Source organism: Harpia harpyja, chromosome 2 (genome assembly GCF_026419915.1).
Source record: "Harpia harpyja isolate bHarHar1 chromosome 2, bHarHar1 primary haplotype, whole genome shotgun sequence".
NCBI lineage: Eukaryota > Metazoa > Chordata > Aves > Accipitriformes > Accipitridae > Harpia > Harpia harpyja.
Window position 1 is genome coordinate 87,939,223 of NC_068941.1, and position 17,648 is coordinate 87,956,870.

The 17,648-nt window shown below is 37.3% G+C and overlaps 1 protein-coding gene across 2 annotated transcripts in view; it reads right to left on the reverse strand.

Annotated features, from left to right (window-relative positions):
• Positions 1 to 1,568: 1,568 nt before the first annotated feature.
• The window catches only part of DNAAF9 (dynein axonemal assembly factor 9), a 79,025-nt gene continuing 62,945 nt past the window's right edge, over positions 1,569 to 17,648 (reverse strand). The window contains exons 30-38 of one of the 2 annotated variants that reach the window (XR_008234206.1): positions 13,327 to 13,462; positions 12,913 to 12,999; positions 11,705 to 11,811; positions 10,925 to 10,999; positions 10,561 to 10,763; positions 8,743 to 8,808; positions 7,998 to 8,091; positions 5,472 to 6,440; positions 1,569 to 5,331 (exon numbers count right to left, since the gene is read on the reverse strand). Coding sequence is in view for 1 of the 2 variants with exons in the window: in XM_052780837.1 (XP_052636797.1) it covers positions 6,328 to 6,440; positions 7,998 to 8,091; positions 8,743 to 8,808; positions 10,561 to 10,763; positions 10,925 to 10,999; positions 11,705 to 11,811; positions 12,913 to 12,999; positions 13,327 to 13,462 (881 nt within the window). In the remaining variant the exon portion in view is untranslated. Of the gene's footprint in view, positions 5,332 to 5,364; positions 6,441 to 7,997; positions 8,092 to 8,742; positions 8,809 to 10,560; positions 10,764 to 10,924; positions 11,000 to 11,704; positions 11,812 to 12,912; positions 13,000 to 13,326; positions 13,463 to 17,648 lie in introns of those variants that run through there. The other variant, XM_052780837.1, reaches the window with a different exon arrangement.

The following is a 17,648-nucleotide window of genomic DNA, read 5'->3' on the forward strand; positions in this document are numbered from 1 at the left end:
CTAGAAAAATATCCCAATACTTTTGTATTGGAGTAGTTTCTAGAAATTCCTAAATCACAAACAGCTTGTCACTGGTCACAGAATTTTTCTCTTTACACTCAAGCTAAAGGGCTGTCATGAACAGAGCTCTAGAGGGGTACTCCTCCTGGCCAGAGCTCCCAAGCACTTACACATCCTGAGCTGACAGTCTAATTCCTGTAGCCTTTCTGTAAAGCATTTCTTTGCAAAGAACATGTCTTAAAATCCTAGGAAGACAATGACCTTCGCATTTTAATCATCAACCACAAATTGATCTCAGGTTAAATCTTGAAAATCCAAAGCGAATGGCAGACGCAGAAACCAGTGCACAAAGACAGAGAGCAGTTACACACCAGAGAAACTTGAAAGATAATCCAGGCAGGCTTAAAAAAAAAAAAAAAAAAAAGTAATAATGAAGTTGCTTTTCTTTCATTGACCTTCAGCAATTTAGCTGCATATGATGAGCATCGTAAGAATAACCACATGGTAAGACATGAATTAAGCCATGAGCTGAGACTCCAGATTTCCCTACTCAAGCACCCAAGGGATGGTGGAAACCCTTCTAGCTGCTTGGCCAGCGTAAGATCTAGCCCAAAGGCTTGTTTTGAGAACACGTGCCCACACGTGAGCAGTAACAGGATCTGAACGCTCTCGGCAAAGCTGACACGTGAACGATTTTGTGGGGTCTGTAGTTTAATACTGAAGCGATAACTGGCTGCTTCTCTGAGATGAGCAGTATATAATGATAGGGAAGTTGTTTAGTGTTGCATTGACAGCATGTAACACAAAGTCAAAGGAAACTGCACGTACTCAACAGTTCAAGAGCAGCTGATGCAGCCCAAGTGCATTTACAAGTGGAAGAGTCCATGCTTTCCAAAACTAGCGGCGCAGCAAGGGAAGATTCCTGGATTTCAATCAAAAGTCCATGCATCTGAGGCTGCTATTTCTTGTGTGCATACCTGGAGTACGCAATACAGGCTGAATTTAACATGCTGTTTTTATGTAAACAGTTCATAAACATCAATCAAGCGCAAACCTTCCTGCAAAAAAAAAAAAAAAACCAAAAAAGAAAAGCAAAAGCATTGTCAAACTGAGACAGAAATGTGCAAACTTATCTGACTCATGCACAGCCTCCCACTCAGCAACCAAAGCAGAAAAAAAGAGGGTGAGGTGGGATTGCCCTCCCAATGGCAGCTTGATTTTAGATCAACAGAAGTTGATCTTGAAACTGCATCCTCCTTTATATGAATACAAGGAGTAGGATTTAGCTCCTGCATTTCTGTATATGCAACGACCAACTTATCCGTAAGTACAATTGTTGAAGGACAGAGATGGCAGGTGGGAAGCCGATCAAGGTCCTTCATCCTACAACTGGTTTTAAGTTTTACCCCCCCCCCATTTCCTTAAATCTTACACATTTTTGTTTGAATATAAACTAGTCACCTTTCTGCCAGTTTAGAAAACTAACAAATTTTAAAAGAAAACTGCTCAATGCTTAAAAATTCAAGTTTAGGAAATAGTGAGTTTATTAAAGAAGTCAAAGACAGACAGCAGATGGATACTGTTTATTGGTTCTTTCCATCACATCTGAGTTACAGGTGTAAAAGTCACACGAACTGCAGGTATAAACATGTAAAACAATACAAAAATAAATGGAAAGGTAATTTTATATTTACTGAATCAAGTTGTGTAATAAATACAACAGGCAAAAAGCTTCAATCACACGATTCAGTTTAACTGAAGTTACAGTAGTGTTTGTAAATACAAGTTTTTAACTTAAAGTTGCAAATATTAAAGCATTGAGAACTAGTATGAAAGTGAATTTTGGCACATTGTAAAGTGAGAAGTGTTACATTAGTATCTGACCGTTGTGTAAAAATGATGTAATTTCTCACTAGCTTTCTGAGGTACATTTTTAAACAATCTAAAATTAGATCAACAATGCGGTTCTAACAACTCACAGTTTACAATTCACTATACTAGTTACAATTTTTCCCTTTTAAGAATACCAAAGTATTCCAGAGCTTAAATCTGTGCAAATTCAGAAAAGTTTCAATTAAAAAACAATAATTAAAAAAAACTTATTAGGGAACTTTTACATGCAACTTAAATCCTCCCTGCAATCAGTTTTGTTAATTGCAAAGTGTAAAATTGGACTAATAACAAATTGCACAGCTTAATATAAAATACTCCGAGATTGCAGCGCGGTTCAAGTTGCAAATGTTCCTCTCCTAAGTTTATCACATTTTTCTCCCTATAACTTCAGTAAGTTCTGACCACACTCATTCTCGGTGAGGGAAAAAAAAAAAAAACACCACCACAAGCTGCTAACATGAAGGTCAGCAAAGCACGTAAACCCCTTGAGGACTCTCAGCACTTCTTCACAATATCAGAAATGCCTGGACACAAAGTTACTGTTACCAATTTTCAAAATACAGTAAAAGATAAAGGAACAGTGTAATGGCACTTTTTCTGTATCCAAACATTTGCGGTTTAGAAATGGTGCTTTTTTTTTTTTTTTTTTAGTTTTACAGTAGCTAAAAAAATTTTCAAAACTAGATCCTTAGCAGTATCTCCATCCTCACCTCGACTTCAAAAGTGAGGAAACCAGATTACCCTACAGACGGGGTTTGATACAGTATAAATATCTCTGACCAGAGTACAAAAGTTATGCTCTTCTAAAAAAAAAAAAAAAAAGTGCTGCTGATTGTTAGAAGTAACTCCAAAATAATCAGCAACTGCTATTAAACTATCAGCAGCATCAGGCATTTACACATTTTAGTCCTCAAAGAGTTTTCTTTTAAACAGTTTAACCATTTGTGCTAATATTCTTCACTAGGTTAATTTTAAGTCCTTTCACCAAAACCGTTTTTCCTTTAAAAAAAGAGGGTGCAAGCAATACAACCCATGACATCCATTTATTTTATGCTTCATAAATAAATGGTGTCATCTGCAAGGCACTACTATGTTTAAAGGATACCATTGTCACAGTTTCACTATTTCGGTATTTTTTCTGTTTTAAAGTCACAGTTAAAAACTAAAAAAAAAAAAATAAAAATTGAGGTAATCAATTTATTTCAATACCAAAATATATTAATTGAAATAGTACCAGTATGGTGAAAGGTCTTCATAATACACAGCTATTACCATATAGCATGCAGTACGGTATATAAGTATACTAGGCCTTTGTTCTGAGCTCTTCTGCTTCAGTTTTTAAGGAACAGCTCAATTTGCACAGTAGCACGCCAATTTTGAATACTTATTTCCTTTTTGTTCACAGGGCATCTCACTTGTAATTGCAACTCGCTACGCCAACCCCAGATGAATTAGCCCCATCAACATTTATTTTCAAGAGCTGCACAAATTGGAGTTCTTAAAAAGAGTTCAGCAGAGCAAAATAAGCTACAGTATCTTCATCTATCGTTCAATCAATTGCACTTAAATCTACTCTGTTATTGACTTACAAGTTGAGACAAAGCATCACCAAAGTGCCTGCTGTCCCAACCACTGGTATTTCTTCTGACATTACATAGTCATACCACTATTCTAGAAATATGGCTTTGCAGATTAGATAACTCGTACTGAAAAGGAGCACACTGGGTTTACACTAAGTTTATTGGCAAAGAACTATAATTTGTTAAGAATTTTCTAATGCCCCTTTTTATTGCAGTGTTACGACCAGAATTTTGTACTCTAATAATCCTGGTCTGATAAATTGTTTCATGCAACCAACTGTACTTAGTTTGTAAACACCCGCTAGCCCCTCCAATCCACTGCTAGCTACGTTTGCTCTACCAGGCACTACAGTATATTAAGACTAAAGTATAGCCATGCATAGATAAACTCACGAGCCTTATCATGATGCTCTATACCTGTAATATGGGTTACCCCAGAAAGCCTAGAAACACAAACTAATCGCTGGCTTTTATTGTACTTGAACAGGATACAAGTAGTTTATAAAGTCTCGTGGTGTGCAAAAAAAAATTTCTTAAATTCAGACAGCTTTTTAAATCTAGTAGGAAAGCTAGTAACGAAACCTTATCAACATCTATATCCCAATCTGCAGCACCTGGAATTCCACCTCTGCACTGTATAACCACCACAGCACAGGCACTGAGCCAGCTAGTAGCAACATGTACTGAAAGTCTACCTAAAAGGTGTTTCATTTTTTGACAGGCTTACTGAAATTTCAGCCATTTCATTTTCCAAAGGTAAAAAACATATTTCTTAAGTAAGGCATAAAACTGTATCTAGCCTTAGGTTTGATGGCAGGAGCTAAATCTCATTCTCCTGCCACAGAAAGAGACTGCGTGGACACGTTATAAGTATTTTAAGTGTACTGTAAGAAATTATTCATTCCGTTTCTTACTGTGTTACATATATCTGACCAAAACCAAAAGTTGCAGTTGTATTAAAAGACGGAGCTGTTCCTAAGGCAAAGGAATATGAAAATAAAAAATTCCTCCTGAACTGTTTTCTCTTGACTAAATTCTGAACACACAGCATGCTACAATAATCTGCTTATTCAAATAAGCTTCAATAATTACGCCTAAGTAGCTGTGAGGGTACCTTATAATCCTTCAGTCAGTGATCTATGAATTCTCACTTAAAATTGTACTGAATTAAGTTAAAGGACAAGTTGCCAGAATTCCTATTGTATTATGATTTGGTAACTATAAAGGTTTTGTTGCAAGTACTTAAAACCTGGTGTATCAGTTTAGTGAAATGTTACGGCATGCAGATTTTTCTGAAAGCTTCACAAAAAAAGTTCTTTTGGATTTCACGTGTATCTCTTGGTATTTTTTACCTTTGGAAATAAGTAATTTTCATGAAAAGGAATTCCTTAGCTAAAAAATCTCCCTCTTCCCTTGCTTTGCTTAGTTTTTAGTACTGAAATAAGAATCCTTCAGAGATAATCTTCTAAGCAACAGCAAATTGCAGATTACTACCATCCATGTCATGTTTTCTAGAACACCAATAACAACACTGGGAAGAAAGCAAGGTATCTCTACTTATCTTGTTTCACCCTGAAATGTATAAACATCTTTTCTTTAGAAAATTCAAAAATTTTGACTGCAGATTCAAACTGTGCAGAGGTTATGAGACATACTGTCCCCTCAGAAAAATGCAGATGCCTAAGTGTTCCCCCATTTCTCGCTTTGGGAACACCCTAACAGCAGTAGGATTAGGTACTCTTCCGAGTCTTTTAATTGTTCCCCCATTTCTCGCTTTGGGAACACCCTAAACAGCAGTAGGATTAGGTACTCTTCCGAGTTTTTTAATTGTTCCCCCATTTCTCGCTTTGGGAACACCCTAAACAGCAGTGGAATTAAGTACTCTTCCGAGTTTAATTGTTCCCCCATTTCTCGCTTTGGGAACACCCTAACAGCAGTGGGATTAGGTACTCTTCCGAGCTTTTTTAATTGTTCCCCCGTTTCTCGCTTTGGGAACACCTAACAGCAGTAGGATTAGGTACTCTTCCGAGCTTTTTAATTGTTCCCCCATTTCTCGCTTTGGGAACACCCTAACAGCAGTGGAATTAGGTACTCTTCCGAGTTTTTCAATTGTTCCCCCATTTCTCGCTTTGGGAATACCTAACAGCAGTAGGATTAGGTACTCTTCCGAGTTTTTTAATTGTTCCCCAATTTCTCGCTTTGGGAACACCCTAACAGCAGTAGGATTAGGTACTCTTCCAAGCTTTTTAATTGTTCCCCCATTTCTCGCTTTGGGAACACCCTAACAGCTGTAGGATGAGGTACTCTTCTGAGTTGCTTTTAATTGTTCCCCCATTTCTCGCTTTGGGAACACCCTAAGAGCTGTGGGATTAGCTACTCTTCTGAGTTTTTTAAATGTTCCCCCATTTCTCGCTTTAGGAACATCCCCCAATCCCACATACTAAAGTATACCACTGCTTATCAATGCTCTTGTGCAACAAGTTTCAAGGGACACCCAGAGATTAAAGTGGTTTGATTATCTGCACAACGGACCAATTCAATGATTACATTCTGACCTACTAGGAAATATAGTTTTGCTTCTTTCTTCTTATTTTTTAAAATAAATTTCCACTACTAGCCAGAGATTCCAGGTGATGCTTTTTACAGTCTGGAATTAAGGTGAAGTGGAAGCAAACCTGACAGTACAAACAGCTAAGCAGTTACCATATTAAAATGCCAACCTTACAGGAATGATCTCTTAGTTTTAAAAGGAGTGCTGAAAACTGACATTTCACTTAATTTTCTAGTTAACCAGCAAGGACAACAGCATTTTTGGTTACTGACGGTGGTTCAGAAATGCACAGAACACACATGCTTATGTCTTCTGCTCAAAGAGATCGTGATACTCTTGTTCTTCTAGTTCTCTGTTGTACTTCTCTATTTCCCTGTTGGCTTCTTCCAAGTAATCATTCATGAATTGGTCCATTACTGATTTTGAAAAACTAAGGAAAAACATTTGTGCAAATAGCACTCATTAGAAAAGAATATACAGGTTTGAAGGATGTGCCAGTTCAGGGACACTTACTGAAAGCAGAAATTCAATATATTACCTTCCCAGAGTCCTGCAGTCAGACCTAACCACAGCTACTCTGTATTACTCGGGAGTAAAGGAGTTGCACAATAGACATTTCCCAATCAAGAGGAAGAATATAAGAACAGCAAAACTACAGCAGGTTTGCAGATGTTTACAGCTATTTTGGTTAAGTGGGAGTCTAAAAAACTGCCCAAAATTCAGATCATCCAGAAGTGGTTAACCAGTACCTGTATATTTTATTGCCAGACACCAAGATGGTGACGGAGTAAAGGTCCAGTGAATATTGGAGTCCAAGTTTGCTGTTAGGCTATTTTCTGCCAGTATACCATAACTAGGAGCTTAACCTGCAGACAGAAGTCTGCTGGTTTAAAATTTTAAAGTTGTCCCATAGGGCATAGAAAATAACTGTTTGTTCTTATTCCAGAACAGAATCATAGAACCCACTTGGATTTTTGTAAAGTTTGTTGAAGTTGAAGTGAAAAAGTAAACTGAAAATGTAAACCCAAATTTGAAATTTCGGTAATAAAACAAAGACAAAAGCAATAGAAAGTTATGAAAACAGGAAAGGAGAACAGGAATACACTAGAAAATTAGTATTACTCTGGCATTTCTTGCCAAAGACAAGAATATGATCAGGTTTAAAATAAAAAATAAAAGGGATTTTCGGAAAGAAATCCAGAGGACCCTACTTCAGCTCTAGTTCATGTTCCGTAAACTGACACCAAACAAGACCAGCTTCATTTACAAACGTGTATATGCCACAGTTTGATAAGTAAATCATACTGCTTGCAAGCTGAAGTAGTTTTAAAATAAGGTTTTACTTGCTTAAGTGAGTTTAAAAAGTGATTACAAAAAATACACCTCCACACCTAATTCTGAACAAGCTGTTCATACTACTGCTTTGCATCCAGTAAGGTTTTTCTCATACCAAGTTACAAAATGAGAGCAATCATTTAATATCAGCTTCACTGCAAAATATGCGGCAGAAAAAAGGATACTGTAGTAAAACCTAAAACAACTCTGATTGTTTTTACTTTAGCGTGTGCACGTACATGCATGCACACAAAATTATATTCATTTGGAAGTTTTGTCAGTCATAACCAGGCATTAAGCTATACTACAGCACTATTTGGTTTGAAAAATATTTCTTTGACAAGCTGTGGTCCATAAATTATTCTCTGCGTGAGCTCAATGTACGGTTTTGGGATTGATTTGTTGGTTCTATTCTGCTTCTTAGATCATACATCTGAAAAAGTGTTTTAACAGTAAGCTTTAAATGGCAAGTAGCCACGCACAGATTTCAGGAACAAAACTTTTCATTTCATATTACCACCTGCAAATCAAACCGGCTCTTCACCGTATCATCCACTTTGACAGTCTACATTTCAGATTTGCATAGCCTCTTGCCTACCTAAAACCTTCACCCAAAACCCCCACATTTTAAAGGATACATGGATGGTAATCCATTTTGTCACCAAAAAAATTCACAAATTGAGTCCCGTTGTAAAAATAACCAGCTGGAAGTGGATCCAAGTGGCGTTTCACCTACATTGAGAAAGAATATACTGTACATTAAACATTTAAAACTCAAAACTGCTTAGAGACAGTCCTAACAAACCTAAATAGATAAAAGAAGAATTCCTTCTGCTGAACTTAACGGCCAGGGAGGAAGTTACAGCTCCTGGCTATAAAGGAGCACTCTGAAAAAACAGTATGACAAACGACATCCATATGGACTAGGGGAGTTGGGTACAGCAACACTAATCATAGCCATGCCAAACTCTAAGGAACCCAACTCCAGAGACAGCACTTACAACCTAAAGGTAGTTGATGAGGGCAGGATTAGGCATTTGGGATCCTAATTTGCACGTGACAACCTGCACAGCACAGAACAGGGAGAAAAGACGGGGAAAGACCGTTACGGTAACCAAAAGTGTATGCTTGTCCAACACCTTACACCTCCTCCTACTTTTCAGAGCTAACTTGAAGCTCTGAGGTAACACCAAGATTTATATCTCAAATCCCTCCTGGACAGCCTCAGTTGTGTTTCAAGTATATCCAAAGACAGTAAGTGCCATAATAATTTAGCACTCAGCACACTTGTTATGGCAGGTATGGGAGGTGCTCTATCATACAAATGGATATTTAAGAAAATCAGCCGAAAAAAAGAGCTTGCTATTAATTGCTTCTACTTACGTGAATGTTTTTTATTTCCTGAAGGGTTAGCATTCCTCTGGTTTTCAGGGCTTTCCTCTGAGGTTTCTGTAGAAAGAATTAGACCCCAGTTATATACCTATTGAGTGACAATGTGATACTACAGTTTAGTTTAGTTAAAAAAAAAAAAAAAACCAAACCAAAAAAACCCCCAACCCATACCACAAAACAGAAAAGTTTTTTCTTGAAAATGTGGATAATGGTAGCGAAATCTATGATCACATGCTATCATGCTCAAGCCTAGCACAAAAGTACTCCTTTTAGAAGCATGTATTTTAAAAATTAATTTCTAGACAGAATTATTCAATTATATTGAAGCACTCACAACTATGTTCTGAAAACAAAAGTAAAAATTAAGTGATCTTACATAAAGCATCATTAGAAATGACAAATTCTGAAAGTACTTCAAACAATACAATTTAAATACAGCTTTACTGCAAAAAACAAAGAAAACTGGCACAGGAACCGAAAAACCATCTAGTTTTTAGTCTGAAAAGTTTTATAATTAATTTCTTTCACGCAGCATGCAATAACTGTCAGAACTATCTGAACCCCTAAATTAGCCATGACCAGTGAGACTGTAGAAAGACTATTTGTAGTCTTGAACTGCTGAAAGAGGAAGCACTTCACACTTGAGATAGCATTTAAGTTCCAAGTTTTCATAAAATTAAAATAGTATTCCATAGAGTGCTTTCTTACATGTCAAAAGCATGTGTCTCCATATATTATCCATGTGAATCATACAGAGCATGAGATATGATCACAGAAAACGTATACTTCCCTGAAGTAACACAACCTGCTAGAACAGAGGTAAGAACCTGAAGATCCTTAGAAACAGCTCCAACAATGGTCTGCAGGAAACTTTTTTCCCTTCCTACAAAGCTTTTTAGAGATACTATGCAAATCCTAAGCCATGAAGAAGTAACCACGAGTATTTTTAACTAACAAATGTTCCAAAATGGGCATCACGAAAGGGCACAACTATAGGCTCAGGCTCCAACTAGAGTGCTAAAATAGGTAATTTGTAGGGTTGAACAATTTCTGTCCAAGTATATTTCTCCATCAAGCCTCAAGACTCACTTCCTAAGACCTTGATGTGCAGCCTGGCAAAAGTAATACTTGCTGGAATTACTTGGTTATGTAGCAGGGAACCATCTTGTCCCACACTCCCGGTCAGGTCGTGCCAGTCACCGTGTGAAGTTATTAAGACACCACAAGTGCAAAATGTGCCTTCTAGGCCCTTACGATGTACATAGTCCCTGTTCCCTGCTCCAACTTCTACTGCATAGGTACGTTAGCCATGCAGAAATACATGAAGCCTTACACAGCTGCAGAGTTGACAAATTAAGCAAGACAAAATGAAAAAACTATACCCTCCGTTTCAGTGGATTACTTCCAAGGAGGTTTAATTTAGTGAATCAAAACAAGTTTTCAGCTTTGCAGTGTTCAGGTACTTCAAGAAGATTTATTTCATACTACACTTTAGCTTTTGGCAATCATGTCTCAGCTAAATCATCTTGTGTTTATTCTGGACATACTCCATTTGCTTAAGCGTTCAAGAGCAGATCAATCCATGAATAAGCTGTAGCAGATATTAAAACAATACACAAATTACAATACATATTTGCAAACTGTTAGTCCTCTTTCTGAAATACATTTACAACCTGGAATGCTAATACCTAGGTAGAAGAGAAAGGAGATTAAAAAAAAAAAGTTTCATTGAGACACTCGGATTCCTCCTTCTGTTGTTAAGAAATGCCGAACACATCACACTGAACAAAAATAAACATGCCCACGAACCTGTTTCGCAGTTTCTCTGAGCCAGTCTTTTATATCCTCTTCCTTAAGAGAGCAGCCAATGAACACAAGGAAGCACTCCTGTTGACTGCTGCAATCTCTGTTATCACTTCTTGAATCAGGAGGATTTGGCCCCTCCTGAACAGGCACAAGGCTTAGTGAGTTAGATGATGTGTTGTGACAGACTTCAATCACTTTATCAGAATCTAAAAAGGAGAAGATGGAAGAAAGAAATGTCCTGATAATCGCTAATCTAATTAACATCAACACATTGGTGTAGACAGAATACAGTACATAAAAAAGTTTTCAAATACATGTACATGCACTGCCATCACAAGACAACGTGTAAACAGTAATTTGCCCTTACCTGAAAACTTAACTTTGCCCATGATGTGATAAATGTTTCCAGAAAAAGGACTTGGCTTGAGCAATGACTTAATCGCTGTTCGAAATAGAAGACAAACAGATTATCTCACGTATTTTTCTTCTCCTTGGTGTAATTCTGGTCAGACCTATGCTACAGGTCTCTAATCCACATCCTAGTGCTTCAGGGGAAAAAGCTGCAGTGTCCCCCCAGAGCCCCACTACGTAACATTTCTATATGTTCTCATTTCTTTGCTATGGGGTATGTGGGAAATAACATGTGTTTGGCATAATGAACGCTTACAGTGTGTGTGGAAAGTAAAATGGTGCTCCTTAACACTGTTTTGCTAAGGAAAGAAGCAAAGGCATGATTATATATCTACTCTAGCAGCCTAACACAGAGCTGAGCCTATTTTCTAATAACTACAAAGAATTATTTGGCAAAAAAAGTAGAAGCTGATGGTTACTTATAAACTGTATTTTGACGCTACTAAGTAAAATTAAACATAAAATAAAAAGCAAACATATGAAGATAAGTGTCTCAGTCTCTAGAAACAGAAAATTAAATTAGATTTTAATCTGAACAACATCATGGGTCAATTTTCCAGAGCAGACACTTAAGAAGATAATTTACTGTACTTTAAGGAAGGAAAGCTGAATTTTCAATTAAAAGTTTACTTCAGCAGTAATTAAATAACTGTGCTACGTCAGTGCCTGCCTTCCCCTCTATTCCCCAGTATTTCAAACTTGGATTTAAATCAAGTCAGTCAAAGTTCATTTGTACCTTTACATTTGGTCACAAAGCGTGTTTTTTCTAGAGGACGATTAAACCATACACAGATCTGAACCATTGGAGGGAAGAAAGACCCAGCTCCGTATTTGCCTTCATACCTTAAGACAAAAACACACACACACCTTCAACATACAGAAAACACATGCACTTGTGTTTTTCATCTAACAGACTTCTTAAAAGGAACATCTATCATTTCACCACAGGTAAGCCTTGCTCATGTGAAGCTTTCTTCTCTAAGACATCCATGAAAATGTGATATTAGCAGTACTAGGTTTTTCAAAGCGCTCAGGACTCATTTTGATGCTCTTTCTGCTGCAATTTTTTCTTCTTGCATACTATCTACATAGTATTCTTGCATATCATCATCAAATAGATTAACAGTTGTCCAAGAGTTTTAAATATGTTCTTTTCCTGCTTTCTCTCTCTCCCTTTGGCTCCACGCAATCCACAAGCAGCTCTGACATCCCAAGCTTTGTGCCAGTTTACTTTAGGAGCCTTACTTGCATCCAATTTAGAGCAAGAATTATGAATAAAAAGATATACATACATACAGGGCTGGCAAGGCATGGTAAATAAATCGTGCTTCCAAACCTAACTAGGAAACAGTCAGCCAGGAGTTATAATGGCTGACAGGTTTACATTTTCTGCCAAATAGGTGCAGCACAGATAACTGCAACAAGATGTGTAAAGAACCCTGAACCATGAAAAATATCACTCAGCATTAAATGGAAAGCTTGGTACCATGTATTATTGTGCCCTTAGCCTCTGCCAAGACTGTCAATAAGGTTGCTGGTTTTTATGAATAATTGTTCTGCTAATAGCTAGACTGACATAGCAAGTTCATTCCAGTAAGGCTGAATAGCTGTCAGAATGAAATTACTCTAGTCATTATTGACCTCACCCATCCCAATCCTTCCCAGCTTATTCCCAGAGGGTTCTTCTCTATTCTTCTGAAAAGCAACAGTAATCTTGCCATTGATTTAAATAGTGTCCAGAAAGGATCCTTTTCCCCATAAAAGCACAGCAATCATGTATCTACTAAGAATACTCATCAGCTCTCTTTTAAATATGATTTACAAAGCGATTGCCTGTTCCAAATGAGTAGTCTTGAAAAAAAAAATAAATTAAGTTAGTGAGACTTTTTAATCTTCAAGTTAATTAGAAAAATAGTTTTAAAATTTCTCAGTCTAGATACTTGCCAGCCAGGATACATTAAATATCGTGCTCTCATCATCTGAGGATTTGAAAAACTGCTTTCTGAGAGAATTAATTCAATATCCTCATTCCTATAAAGAGATAAAGAGGAAGATGTTTAATTTTGTAAGTTCAATAAAATGGCCACTATCTGTATGCTACTTAAATAAAACAGAATGTGCTAGTCACAGTAAAATTAAGAGTATTTTTCCCTTAGTATGACAGTAACGTAAGTCATACCCTGCAAACAAAACCATACATTTCCTAATCCCTACATTTATATGACCACAAATGTAAAGGGAAGATGCCTTTTGCATGATAAGCAATTAAGAAAAATCTGCATCTCCTTTGTACAAGTTACCAGAGTAAAACAAGAGAAGTACCAAAAGTGACAAATACTAGACAGTGATTAATGTTACCTAGTTACAACTCCATTTTCTGCCAAGATGAATGAAACAGCAGGATTTGCCGCTCGGATAAGGCTCTGCAATTGCCTAAGGAGTGGATGCTTCTGCTCTGTAGCATGACTTGTGAAAACCACGTTACTCACTAGTCCTGTGTAAGGAAATCAGAGGATAGTTTATAGAAGTCAGGCATGCAACAGTGACTAATAAACTATTAAGTGATATAACAGCCATTCTTCTCTTATTTTCCTTCGATCTCACTACATTAAAGTTATTAAAGAGAAAAAAAAGCAACAACAAAAATACCCCAAGCAAGGAACCTTTCATCTAACAGAAGCAATTTAGACTCAATTAATCAAAAGAATCAATTAATTAGAAGAATAAATTCATCAGAGAATCAATTTAAGAAGGACTAGTTTAATAAAAAACACTAACGTTTAAAGCCTCTTGGCAAATTCAGTGTGTAGAAAGATAGACTAAACAGCTAAAAACCAGTATTTTGGACCCTGACAGTTGTCACTTCTAAACACAAGAGAAGGGTTGGGGTTTTTTTTTATCTCTGTTTTTAAAGACAGACCCCAAAATGGTATTCAGACAGCAAGCCCGAACCCACAAGGCATCAAAAATGGTAACAGAGAAAAACAATGGGATAATTATTTGTCCCAAGCCCCAATTCCCAAAAAGACTCCGTTGTGTCACCAGAAAAGCGATTCCTTTTTCAGACTTAACAGTACCCCTTCACCTTGCACCTAGTGCCACCAATTCCATTGAAGACATGGTTACTCTTCTTAAGCAAAAACTTCCCAAGATTTGAAGATGGCAACACAGTCTTTATGTTATACCTGCTGTCTTGCCAGGTATAAGTCAAGTTTCATGTTAAATGAGAACCAACTACTGCTACTGCAGTTGCTGCCTCTGAAGGAGATCAGAAATTACACACCAACGATCACAGCCATCAAGCCTTGGGCACAGGAAGGGTTCTCATTTAGGAAATGACGACATATTGCACTTATCCGACTAATTTCAGTGTTATAGAGCCTCTGCTTTCCACTTATATCAAGAAGGTGTTACATCAGAATGAATTTCAGCCCAGTTCCTCGAAGAGATTGCAGTGCCAACTCTTTAGGACTCCCTAGGATGTCAGTATTGTCCAAAATGGGTACAGAATGGAATTTCTTCGCACAGGGTGTGCAGCTCATTTCAGACACTTATACCCTACTTGTAGTTATGGGCAAGACAGAACAGTAAACTCTCGAATATCCATGAACAATTGAACCAGGATGCATTTGCCCTTCCCCCAACCCATCACTATTTAAAGCTCACACCCAAGCAATAGCCCAAGCAAATTTTCATCATTAGTATTTCTCTTTTTTTAATCTCCCACAGAAGCTTCCACTCCAATTTCAGAAACATCTAAGTTTTCTCCAATACACAGTCGCTCTTGAGAGAGATAGGGGGAGGGGGAAGAGCAGCAAGCACACTTAGAAATTTAAGTCACATGCATGCTTGAAATTATTATGTAGATCATGCAATTAAGATGAAAACTATGAATAAGCTAATCAACAACCAGCACACTGTGGGTGTGCTACATGCGCAGTGGTTTTTTTTCCTTAATATCCCCAAACTTGATATTGATTTAAAAGTCGAGTTTAATTAAAAACATAGTTATACTTTCTGTGAAGTTGGCACAGAACGATAAAAAGGCTGCATAACATAAATGCTACGAAGCATATATTACAGTTAGAAACACTATGCCTTGGAGAGAATAGGTATTTGTCAGGGACTAAGCTGGCAAAGCTTAAAGTTAAGAAAAAGATTCAAGGAATAAAATACCTAGCAAATCAGAAACCTATGCATCTTCTCATGTGCATCACCCATACTCTTTCTCCATCAATCTCCGCTTCATTTGTGCTTGTCTAAGGGGAACAGCTTTCGGGCGCTAGCTGTCATTCTTGCTTGTAAACTCCCACGCAATCTTGGAAGTAACAGAACACTGCTCAGAGCCTGGGGAACCTGCAAGCTTTGGCTCTGCACACACCTATGCGTAAATCTTGTAAGTGCCGGTATCGCACAAGAATTGGCCCTGGGTTAGCAGGCAACAGTCCATGATTCTGAACTGAGCGACAGGCAGTGTAAACCAGAAGAAAAATAGCTATCTGAGAACTGGAAGATGCCTACATAGCTTTAGTAACAAATAATTTTGACCTTTTCTATTTAAATTGCCACTGCCATCTCTGTTTCTACTGCATTTTGAAGACCACCCAGTTTAGTTCAATTCCTTATTTATACACTCATCTAAAGGAAAAAAAATCTTTGCCGCCTGGGGAATAGCATGTTCAACAGAAGCAGTAAAGAAACAGGAGGAATAGATTAAAAATACGTATGCTTTACAAAAATAATGGATCCTCTTTGCTCCCAAACATACAATGGGCATATTTAACAACAGCGATGTCTTAATCTGTAAAACAATTTAATATACAACACAAGAGATGCCAATGTGCCCTTAGACTAGTAAGGTGTCATCTTACAGCTTCCGTGCAAGAAAAAAAAAGAAAAAAAAGGCATATTCAGGAGGAGTGAGACAAAAGGAAATTACAGCACACGGATGGTGGCAAGATTTTTGTGAAAAGTTTAAACAAGTATGCAGGGGAGAGACAAAGCAAAACTGCTAACGCTGGTCACTCTACTCAAGGCTTTATCAGTTCTCCCTGATCCTGATCCGTTCCTCTTAGTCTTGTGGCTTTCCAAACAGAAAGTGTCACTCGTAACATGATGTCATGTTGCTAACACGCATAGGTACCCCTTCGTTACAGAGAAAGCCACAAAATAGAAGAGACCCGGAAAGCAGCAGCAAAAGGCTAATCCTCCTCACTCCCCAAATTTGCGAGATAGTTATGTGGACAAGACAACCACCCCAAAGTCTAATTAATTCCTACTTGCCTATAGCCATACTTGTCTTTTCTTACACCCTCATTGCAAGTTTCTGTTTTCAGACTTGTACAATGCCCGGTACAACACTGTCTTGGCCCACTGATGCTACAGTAACACAAACAATAATATTGGGGTGCATTACACACAAAAAAAGTAGGACAAATATCTGCCAAAGTGAATGTCTCATTAAATACTGCTATTGTTGCACCAGAAATGAATTCTCAGTTATGTGGAAGTAAATTCTCTACTATACATGTGATACAATTCTGCATTTGTCTGGAAAGTTTAAGAGTGTACCACATCTCAGTTCAAAGCATACTTTTCCTCTTACAACTTTTTACACAAAAATTGCCCCTATTCATGTGAAACAATTTGCTTTACAGGAATAGACCTCTAGGCTATCTAATGTGACATTTTATATCTGAAAACTGGATGACAAAACCTTGCAACATGCAGAAATAATTCGCTGCCAGAAGAACATTCTTCTAACCTCCGGTATTTTTCCTTCTTTCAGTGTTTGAACCATAGGAAAATTACCTATACTTATCCTATGCGTTTTCTAGTTCCTCCTTGAACAATGACAAATTCTCACCCAATCAGGTCTGTACAACTGCACTTTAAAAAAAAGATAGCTTTGAGGCTCTTTTTTTTTTTTCATTCTGTCATAAAAAAAAAAAGCACGCTTGCACTCAACTTCTCAGTAGTTATTGATACTTTGTTATATTCTTAATTCTTAACATTCTCCTGCTCTCTTCAATTTCAACCATGGCTATAATCATGATAATTGTCTATTGGTCAGTTCCCCGATCTGTAGCACCAACATTTTTCTCCAAATAAGAATAAAATAGTGATTTATACAATAGCACCTACATTCCAGCTTGTTCAAAATTTCATTCTTTTGGGTTCTTTTGGATTTCATTCTTTTGGGCTCCCTTCACACATGAATAAGAGGTGGCATAATTCTGGCAGCAAAACTCTACAGAGTATTTAGACTCTATAGAGTCTAAATAGCCACAAGAAGAGTGCAGCATCCTACTCTGACAACTGCATTTAAATACAAACACAAAAATTACAGTCCTGCAGTTCACTTGGGAAGACATAAGATCAGAAAGTCATGTTGCAATAACTGTAGTCCAACAGCAACTTAAAAAAAAAAAAATCTCAACTGTCATTGGCCTACCTAATTTCAGGTTGAGCTTACTGTCTGCCTAAAATAATGATCATCCGACTGGAGAGATCTGTTCTCATATATACACACACACCCCACATGTACTGGTCTTAACGTTGTAAATCAGCTATACAATTGTTCAAAACAACTGTAAAGGTGCTATAGCTGAATTTGCTTCTGCTCTTGAAACTTAAGGAACTTATTTGATGGTAGGTCAGGAAGGATGGTATCCCATTTA